At 53.1% G+C, this 10,733-nt stretch overlaps 1 protein-coding gene across 2 annotated transcripts in view; it reads left to right on the forward strand.

Annotated features, from left to right (window-relative positions):
* The window catches only part of RGS9 (regulator of G protein signaling 9), a 72,614-nt gene extending 65,069 nt beyond the window's left edge, over positions 1–7,545 (forward strand). For both annotated transcript variants that reach the window (XM_047758188.1, XM_047758189.1), the window contains exons 18-19: positions 5,008–5,480; positions 7,106–7,545. In XM_047758188.1, coding sequence (XP_047614144.1) covers positions 5,008–5,480; positions 7,106–7,256 — 624 coding nt within the window. In that variant the 3' untranslated portion in view covers positions 7,257–7,545. The remainder of the gene's footprint in view (positions 1–5,007; positions 5,481–7,105) is intronic.
* The last annotated feature ends 3,188 nt before the right edge of the window (positions 7,546–10,733 follow it).

Consider the following 10,733-nt stretch of genomic DNA (forward strand, 5'->3'; position numbering starts at 1 on the left):
CCACCACCATCAACATGATTAGCACTATCACTCTCACCACCACCACCATCACCATCATCATCACCATCACTCTCATCACCACCACCACCACCACCATCAACATGATTAGCACTATCACTCTCATCATCACCACCACCATCATCACCACCACCATCATCAACCATCACTATCAACATCATCATCCCTGGTAGCTTGATGGTCTTAAAGTCTGCTTGTGCGTTCTTGCATCTGTCAGTGTTGCTCAGTACTGTGATTCACTTTATTTATTATTTAGGTAATTTCCTAAGGTGTATTTAAAACATTGTTGACCCAAATCATCTTACTTCCCTTGTCTCTCAGAGTCTAGCTCCCAAGGGACCCTTTAGGAGATGTTGGAGGGAGGAGGATGGGGCGCTGGTGTCATGTCGTCTGTCTGCAGCTCCTATGAGAGGGCTGACCAGCAACAGCATAGTGACTGGTCAGTCAGTCCATCGATCCTGAGTTTCGTGGCTGGGTAAGGGTCTGTTCAAAATGAGGGGGTCTTGTGCTGGGCTGTGACAGATGAGATGACCGGTAGCAGAAGTGGCGTGCTCATCCACGTGGACTTTTTCCCCACGGAGCCAACTTTGCTCTTTCTCTTTTGGAGGCAGTGGGGAAAGGGAGAGGGAGAGGCCGGGAAGGGGCTCCGGTACACTGCATGCTGCACTGGGACACGACCCTCTCCTCCTGCCTGCACCCAGGAAGTGGCCACAGGGTCTCCTCCAAGTTCTCAGGACAGGAAGTGAATTGCATCTCTGCACCACCTGCTTTGCCTTTCATTGAAAAGCCTGTGCTGTGTTCTCGTGTCAAGGAACCCCCTCCATTTCATGCTCCTTTCCCCAGCTCTCTTGGCTCCCTTGCATAATAAAATGGCAGCACACAGCCTAGCGTTCCTTCACCGTGTCTCTGTCGTGTCATTTCTTTGCCACGTGCCTTGCACGCCTCTGCTTTGCTACTTCACACCAATGGTGGGTGTGGCATGGGCTTAAGGGGCGGGGTTTCTGTGGGAGGGGCCAGGGGCACCGTGGGCCAGGGTAGAGGAGGCATCTTCTTGCTTCAGTGTCCAGGGCCCATGGGCTAATGGCTATTTGCCCAGAAAAAAGGATCTTCTCAGGCCAGGTAAGTGAAGCAGGACCGTGGCCACCTTCCTTGCCTGTCCTGTCGTTCCTTCCGGGAAAAAGAAGGTACTGGGGGAGGAGAGGAGTCGGGGAGGAAGGCGCAGGATTGGGTGGGGGGATAGGGAGTGGCTCATCCTATCATAAGCTGTATAATCTTGGTCAAGCTGCATCATTTCCATGAGCCTATGGTTTTTTTGTTTTGTTTTTTAATTTATAAAGTGGGGATTATAACAGGGGTTTGGGGATTATACCAGGAGTCTATCACAGATTCTGAGTAAGTGGGCTCTACATGAATGAACTGAGGGCGGGGGTCCTCCGTCGGCTTGAGGGAGGAGAGGATGCCTCTCTGTCTCTCTTAATGAAGCCTATTTCCTAGTTTGGTGTTTTGACCCACTCGCCAGGACTCCAGGTCCTGTCCAGATCCCACAGGCAGTGGGAGGCAACATGGGTCAGTAGAAGAAGCAAGGGCTCTGGGGTTACACCCACCTGGGATAGGCTTCTCATTTGGTCACTGTATCGGTTATTGATCGCTACACAGCAAATTAGCGCACACAGCCATTTATTAGCTCAGGTGAGACTTGCCGGGGTTCTCTGCTCAGGGTACACAGTTCAAGGTGTTGCCAGGCTATGTTCTTTTTTTTTGGAGGGGGTGCTGCATCGGTGGCAAGCAGAAGTTCCTGGGCCAGGGATCGAACCCATGCCACACAGCAGTGATAACACCACATCCTTAACCCGCTGAGCCACCAGGGAACTCCAGGTGTCTCTGTTCTTATCTGGAGGCTCTTGGGAAGACTCTGCTCCCAACCTCCTTCAAGTTGTTGCAAGGATCCAGTTTCTCGTTGCAGGACCGAGGGTCCCCTCTTTTTGCAGGTTGTTAGCTGAGGGTTGCTCTCGGCTTCTAGAAGCTGTTTGAATTCCTTGCCACATGCTCCCCATCCTCCATCTTCAAAGCCAACCAGGGAGAACTTCTCCCTCCTTAAATTCCTATCATGCTTCAAACCTCTCTGACCTCTGTCTGTGGCCTTGAGACTCAGATTGGAAGGGTCCCGTGCTGAGGTCAGGCTCCCTCGAGCCAGCCCTTTGTAAAGTCACTTGTGCCCCATCACATGGCCTGACCACGGGGGTGGCTATCCCATGATATTTAAGTTTACAGCCATCCTGAAAGACAGCCAGGGATCTTGGGGCCACCTTAGAGTTCCACAGTCACCAGTTTGTTGTGGGAGCCTGGGGAAGAGACTAAACCCCTTCGGTCCTCAGCATTCTGTTCTTTAAAGTGGGGTGGTTATGGATTCCCAGAGTACCTGGCACCTAGGAGATGCTTAATAAACTGCAGGCCATGCTTCCACCTAACACTCATCTCCCAAACCATCAGGGCTCAGCCTCCCCTGCCATTAGTATCATTCTTCTTTGCAGACTGTGTCCTAAGTGGGGACCTGTGTCCCTATAGCAGGTGTTAGAAGCACAGGGCAGAGCTCACCTACATACAAGGCAGTGATCTCTGTGTTTGTGAGAAGAGGCTTCCCTGAGTCACACCCCTGAGATGCTCCTTCCGTGAGGCTGGGCTGGGGCTGGGATCTGTGTTTATAATGGGCGCCCTGGGTGATTCTGATCTGCCGGCCACACAGAGACATCCAGCAGGCCTCACCCATGCATACTGTGCTGCCAGCGAGCCTAGTTTCAAAGCCTGCTCACCATTCCCCGTGGTCCGGGGGACTGGTTTCTCAAAGCGTCCATTTTCCCATCTATAAAGCGGGTGTCATCATACCCAGCTGCCTCCCTGGGTGGCTCTGGGGGGTAAATGCCATGATCCACAGAAAGGGCTCAGCCCAGAGGCTCACGTTTGCCAGATTCTCACTGCACATTAACAGCAATAATAACGACTTTTTTTTTTTTAATTTTTAGGGCCGCATCCATGGCATATGGAAATTCCCAGGCTAGGGTCGAATCAGAGCTGCAGTGGCCAGCCTACGTCACAGCCACAGCAATGCTAGATCTGAGCCACATCTGTGACCTACACTGCAGCTCATGGCAATACCAGATCCTTAGTCCACTGAGCGAGGCCAGGGATTGAACTCACATCCTCATGGACACTAGTTGGATTCTTAACCACAACGGGAACTCCGTGATAACGATTATAATAAGCCAGCGCCCCCAGGTCTGGGCCTTGGCTCTGGTTTGTTGGCCTCTCTGAGCAGTGGAAGAGCATCAGCAGCTCTGAGCTGCTGTTTCAGAGTCTTGCTTGAACAGCAGGGGGCAGGTGGGGGAGAATGGAGAGCTTCCTGCCCTAAAGGCAAAGCCCTCTGTGGCCTCCTGGATTTTCTCTTCCACCAAAGGCTTTTCTCCGACGTGCTCGCCCTTCCCTCTTCAGGTGGGAACTGGCTCACTCAGGTGGCCTGGGGACCAGGCCACACTCCTCAGAAGCCAGCAGCCTGCAGCACAGCGCCCGGAGCTGCCCTCCTTTGGCCCCAGGGCAGTGTCCGGGCCCCGCGGGCAGGCAGCTCCCTCTAATCGGGCCGCCGTGTGGCTGTGGCCATTTCAAAGAGGGTTTGCTCTTCCCTGAGGTCATTTCCAAGTCTCTACTGGAGGCAGTCTTGGTCCGACCATCCTGGAGGGTCCCCTCCCCGCCAGGATCAGCTCATCTTCCAGCTCCGTTCACACGGGCCTTTGACATGGCATGTGGCCTCGACAGGCCTCCTGGAGGGGATAGTGAACCGGGTGGAAGAGAGGTGAGAGCACAGAGCCTCCCTGAAAATTCTGATTTTAGCAAAGCTCTCTCGGGCTCCTTCAGCTGGAAACGTGCCTGATCCCACGCTCGTGCCCCGCTGCTCCAGGACACTGGGGCCACTGTGGACCCAGAAAGTGGATATTCCTCCCCTCGGTGCACTGAGTAACCTCTTCCCCCTGTATTCCTGGTTCCTTCTCCTTGGCTGTGCCTGCGGGAGGCCTGGGAAAGTGGCCAGTGTGGACATGGGTTGGGGTCAGGACAAGGCGGGTGGACTTGGGCCTGGGAGAATCGGCATCAACACATCGAGGGTTCCTTCTGCCACCTCCACTGCTCTGTCAAAAGAGGTTTCTTTCTTTCTTTCTGTCTATCTGTCTTTTTAGGGCCGCACCCACTGCATTTGGAGGTTTCCAGGTTCGGGGTTGAATAAAAGCTATAGCTGCTGGCCTACTCCACAGCCACAGTAACACGGGATCCAAGCCATGTCTGCGACCTACACCACAACTCATGGCAACACCGGATCCTTAACCCACTGAGCGAGGCCAGGAATCCAACCCTCGTCCCCATGAATCCTAGTCAGCTTCTTTACTCTTGAGCCACAACAGGAACTACTCAAAAGAGTTTTAAATGGGAGTTCCCTGGTGGCTTAGTGGTTAAGGATTCAGGTCGGGGTGGTCATTGACGTGGCACGAGTTCCATCCCTGGCCTAGGAACTTCCACATACTATGGGCCCAACCAAAATACGATAGGGAAAAAAAAAAAAAAAGAGTTAAAAAAAAAAGAGTTTTCAATGCCTCTGGCCCTTAGGTGGTACCCTGGGGGGGAGGGCTTGCCAGCATGTGGTGGATGCTAAGCGTGGCTCACTGTGGCTGGAGCTGATGGATGACTGGGGGCACCTGGCTGCACCCCAGCATCTCAGGCCTGGAAGAAATTCAGTCTGTGCCCTGGGATACAACTGTCTGGCTCTGGGGACATGGCTAGGGCTTGGGGACAGGCAGGCCCCTTGGCAGGAGGTCTCTGAGTCCCCAGGAGGCAGCTAGACGGAGCCTGAGCTCCAGGCCCTGGAGGGGCTAAGTCTGCGGAGAGCAGCCCACGGGCCGTCGACCGGCCGTGCCACTCACTCTGAGCTCTCTCTCTCCTTCTCCGCAGCTGGGCCAGCTCATGGCCCCCAGCCCCCACCTGGCCGTCTACACCGGGACCTGCGTGCCCCCCTCTCCTTCCAGCCCCTTCTCCCCGCACTGCCGCTCCCCCCGCAGGCCCTTCCCCTCGCCCTGCCGCTTCATCCGGAGGCCCAGCAGTGCCGTCTGCCCCTCGCCCATCAGAGTGGCCTTGGAGAGCTCCTCGGGCTCAGAGCAGAAGGGGGAGGCCAGCGGGGCCGGTGCCTGCCGTGGGCCCTCAGATGCTGAGACCAGCGAGGCCTCCGTGGACCAGCCCCAGCCCGGAGCCCCTCCCAAGGCCCGCGTGGCTCTGTCCCTCGGCCGGTTTCTGAGGCGGGGCTGTTTAGCCTCCCCCGTCTTTGCCAGGCTCTCACCCAAGTGCCCCCCTGTGGCCCACGGGAAGGTGCAGCCTCTGGGGGACACGGGCCAGCAGCTGCCACGACTGAAATCCAGGAGGGTGACAAAGTAAGAACAGGGTAGATTGTGCATGTTTCTGTGTGTGTGTGTGTGTGTATGTCTTTGTGTGTGTTTGTTTATAGATGTCTGGTGAGGACTACGCGTGCATGCGTGTGTGTGAGCATGTGCATGCACACACAGATGTCTGTGTGTACACACACGGTGAGGACTGTGTGTGTATCTGTGCATGGGATGTCTGGTAAGGACGGTTTGTGTATCTCTGTGTGTGTGTCTGTGCATGTATGTCTGGTAAGGACTGTGTGTGTGTGTTTGTGTGTTTGTGCACAGATGTCTGGGGAGGACTGTGTGTGTGTGTGTGCGCGTGCGTGTGTGCGTGCGTGCACACACGGGTGTCTGGTGAGGACTGTGATTTTGTGGTCCGGGTGCTGGGGGAGGTGGTTGGGGGCTGGGTAATGAGGAAGATTCTGGGAGATCAGACACCACAGGCAGCCCTTCAATGCCCCTGGCCCGCTGGCTAGTTTCTAGAAGCTCAGAGCCACCCTCCCCTGTCTTCCCAAGGCGAGAAGAGTGTCTTTCTAATCCATCCTTCTCCCTCTGCCTGCACTTCTGCCCACCCTGCCGCACCCCAAGAACCTTTAGTCTTATGAATCTGCGGCATTTTTTAAAGGGCAGGAAAGGTCAGTGGCAGCAGTGGGAACCCAGGTGGTGGGTGTCCAGGGCGTGGTTCTGGGGCTCCACGCCCCCTTCCCCGCCTTTGGTGCCCGCTCCTCCCACCCCAGCGAGGTCCCTCAGAGGGGCTGGCAGGGATGCTGAAGTGCCCAGTCTCTGTCCAGGGGCGGCCCTTCTAAATTCCACCGCGAGTGGTGCTGCAGGACTGGCCCCATGCCCCGAGGCAGCTCTCTGGGTACAGAACAGGAGCTCTGAGGGGCGCCTGATCACTCCTGGACCAGTGGCAGAAAGGAACGTTCTAGACAATGCAAAACAAAGAATCAACCCCCACCTTTATTTGCTTTGGGGGAGACCTTGGGAGACATCCCTGGACCAACTGACACGCTGCTGTGTCTGGCCATGCCTGGTTGTGGAGAGAGGAGCCCTGCTGAGGTCTTAGGTTGCCATGGATACCCCAGTATCCACCTCTACTGAGCAGTGTGCTGGGGGACAGCCGGGAGTTGACATTACTGCTCCTCTCCTGCCTGGGTCTGCTGGTGGAGGAGGTGGGGGAGGGTCGGGATGCAGCTCGGACACGTCTGTTGATTCTTCCCAACTGGCCCTGCTGAGGGAACGTTCTAGCTTTGTGGCCACAGCCATGTACACATGCAGACTTGGGCCTATCCGAAAGCTCTTTTCTCAGTGGCCACCGCTTCATGGAAGCCAGTTTAAAGGGGCTGAGGATTAAGTCCTTATAGGTGCAGTATTTATTCTGCATTCATCAAAACCGTAAAAACTCAGGTCCCTTGAAAATGAAAATAAAGCATTTTCTGAGTTATCCGAATTTCAGCGGGAAAACGTGCATTTCCCCTCATCCCCAGTGAAAGGGACCTGCTGGGCAATCCCTGCACACACAGCTTTTGGCAAATGCACCTGTGTCCACGCTTCTGTAGGGGTATCGGAGTGGGTTGGGGATTTGGTGGCCCCCCTGTCCCCACACAGTTGCTTTCCTCTTGTGCCTGAAGCTTTTTCCAGATCAAGATGGATGTGCCGACGGGAAGCGGGACCTGCCTGATGGACTCGGAGGACACTGGGACAGCAGATCAGGATGGCCAGGCCATAGAGAAGGAGGTCATCTGCCCCTGGGAGAGCCTGGCCACGGGGAAAGCTGGCTGAGCGCGGGGTCTCGGACCAGGAAGACGCGCCCACAGACTCGGCTGGATGGGGCCACGGGACACGATTGCTCTGGAACCAAAGTGCATTAAATCATGTGTGGGGATTGGAGAAACAAGATGGGATGGAGTCTGAAGAAGAGCATGCTGGCCGGGCTCCCGGCGGCCAACGCCTTCCCCTTCCCCTGACTTTTCCTCCCTTGGTCAGAAGACAGGCATGTGGACCAGAGGCCTCTATTGCTGCCTTAAACGCTGATAAAAGGTTAACTTATAAAAGTGTTTGGGGGCTGGAATGGTCGTGTGCCTGGTTCCTCTCGCTATTGACGAGCCATCGAGCTATGGCTTAGGAGATAAACGCCTATCTTCTTTGGTTTTCTGGACAAAGGGAACGGAATCCCTTCCAAGAAACTCCCTCCCTGTCTAAATTGGTTTGCGTGTGATGCTTTCATCAGCAGACGCCCCCGAGGGGAAGCCCGGGGGTGGAGGGCATCACACAGAAAGAGGGGGTTGGGGAAAGACATCCTGCAGATCCACCAAGAAGCAGAGGTCAAGACGGGAGGAGGTGCTCAAAGGAATTTTTGGGGGAAACACCTGTGAAGGATCAAGGGTGGGAGCTGGGAGACATTTTTTGGGTGCCAAAACTGGGGCGGGAAGAGCTATGGCATCGAATGGGTAGAGGGCAGGGATGCAGCTAAACATCCTAGCAGGCACAACAGAAGAGTATCTGGTCTAAAATCTCAGTGTCACAATTGAGAAACCCTGGACTAGAGGTTGTGGGTTACACCCTGTGCCACAGGGCACGTGCCCCCTGTCACTGGTTTCTGCCCAAAGCCCCGAAGCCTTGCCCCAAAGGGTCCCACTGGGATCAGATTTGGATTAGATACTGGGTTGAGATTAAGGGTGGTGAATAAAACATTTCTTAAAAGTCCGGTGGAGGACCTGACATTGTCACTGAAAGGGCCTGGGTTTGATACCTGACCCAGGAACGTCTGCATGCATGGGCGTGGCCAAAAAAAAAAAAAAAAAAGTTCCATGGAAAGTCCTTGTAGGAACGAAAAATGTTAAGTGGTTTGTTGAGCCCTTAAATATGCTTCTTATCTTGTAATCCTCAACTACATCAGAACTCCGGTAGTGAATAAGGGCCCCTTACTTGCTTTTGCCTTGGACAATTGACTTTATTTTGTCCCTAAATACTGGGGTCACTGAGCCATCTCTCTGCTCACATCTGAAGATGAGAGTTGGCAGGTGCATGGCCAGAACCTGGACTCACTGACCCTGCAGGGAAACACAGACGCTTCACAACTGAAAAATGTGCATCATTTTATTTTTTGTTTTTTGGCTGCACACACGGCATATGGAAGTTCCCAGGCCAGAGATCAAATCCCAGCCGCTGCCTCAACCTACATCACAGCTGTGGCAATGCTGGATCTTTAACCCACAGTGCCACATTGGAAATGCCAAGAACATCTCACTGATTCTATAGAAGCTACTCTTTTGGGGTCACAAGAGTCATTTATCCAGAGGAAAGGAAATCTTTCTCCCAGAGAATAAGCCAAATCAGCCAGTTCTGTCTTGGAAGGCAAGCAGGCCAATTAATTTGATGTCTTGACGTGCAAAACTGGTCTAACATGAGATTAAAGGCAAATCCATACCCTACCAGCAGCCAATGTGTCTGGAAATAAGGAGAATTTCAACCGTAACCTTGCATATTTGCATTATGGGGCTCTTCTCCTAGGCCCCCAGAGTCCTACAGAGAAACCAAGCCTGCCTGCCTGGATCCCCAGCATCAGTGACGGAAGGCTGCAGGACTCTCTGGGGGCATTAGGCAAGTTCCAGGCCCAAGTGCAGTAACGAAGACCCCGACAAGGAAGACAATGGTTCGAACATGAAGGAGTTTCTATCTCTGCCACCCAATTGCTCAGAGGCAGGAGGCAGCCCAGGGTGAGAGGATTCCAGGGGACACAGGAAATCCAGGGACCATTACATTTTCATCTTGCTGTTTCACACATCCCCTGGGGGCTGGTGTGATTATTCTCTATCTTGTCTGGACATTAGAATTCTCTGGGCCAGGCCCAGTGCCATCAAGTCAGAATTTCTGGAGGTGGAGTCTTGGTATCAAAGGGTGTGGTAGTTTTTAATTTTATTTATTTATTTATTTATTTATTTTTTGTCTTTTTGCTATTTCTTAGGCCACTCCCACGGCATATGGAGGTTCCCAGGCTAGGGGTCGAATCGGAGCTGTAGCTGCCAGCCTACGCCAGAGACACAGCAACGCAGGATCCGAGCCGTGTCTGCAACCTACACCACAGCTCACGGCAACACCGGATCCTTAACCCACTGAGCAAGGGCAGGGACCGAACCCGCAACCTCATGGTTCCTAGTCGGATTCGTTAACCACTGTGCCACGATGGGAACTCCTAATTTTATTTATTTTTTAAAAATTATTTTAGTATTTATTTATATATTTTGCTTTTTAGGGCCGCACCCAGGGCACATGGGAGTTCCCAGGCCGAATCGGAGCTGCAGCTGCCGGCCTAAAAATTAGACAGCAACGTGAGATTCACAGCTCACAGCAATGCCAGAGCCCCGACCCACTGAGTGAGGCCAAGGATTGAACCCACATTGTCATGAATACTAGTCAGATTCATTTCTGCTGCACCACAATGGGAACTCCCTAAAATTATTTTTTAAAGGTTTGCTCTTTTTAAATTTATTTTTTTGTTTTTATTTTTTGGCTGAGCCTACAGCATGCAGAAATTCCAGGGCCATGGATCAAACCTGCACCACAGCAGTGACCTGAGCCACAGCAGTGACAATGCCAGATCCTTAATCCACTGAGCCACCAGGGAACTCCCAAGGATTTTTTTTTTTAAACCTTTCCCAGGTGATTGCAATGTCCACAGTTAAGAACCACTACACTTGGGTAGTGACTGAAGCTGATTCACCACCCCCGTGTCCACGTTCATGCCCTGGGAGACAAGGGACAAAGAGGACATGGTGGGAAGGGAGCTTCTTAAGTTCATAACCTGGAAGTAGTATCATTTCCACTTACCTCCTATTGGTTTATACTTGGTCACATGGCCACACTTAGGTACAAAGGAGGCTGGGAATTGTAGTCTTTAGCTGAATTTCTGGAGGTCCTAATACTAGGAAGGAAGATGCAGAGAGTGGGTAGTTGTGCACAGGTAGCCACTCCCACACTTCAACTGTTGCATAGTCTTGGCTGGGGATGGGAAAATGGGAGGGGGTAGGAGGCGGGCCAAGAAGAGATGAGAGTGGCTGATTAGTTTTTATTTAGCCAAATAGTTTGTAAATAGTTATACAAATGCAGCCACGCTCTATTCCAAGGCTGGGTGGCTTTTCATTCATTCAGACTGAATGCCTGCTAGGTGCCAAACACCAAAGAAGGTACTGGGAGTAAAGCTGCTTAAGTGGAGGAGCTCTATTCTTGCTCAGAAGGCGGGGAAGTTGGGTCCACGGA

Source organism: Phacochoerus africanus, chromosome 14, assembly GCF_016906955.1.
Source record: "Phacochoerus africanus isolate WHEZ1 chromosome 14, ROS_Pafr_v1, whole genome shotgun sequence".
Taxonomy (NCBI): Eukaryota; Metazoa; Chordata; class Mammalia; order Artiodactyla; family Suidae; genus Phacochoerus; species Phacochoerus africanus.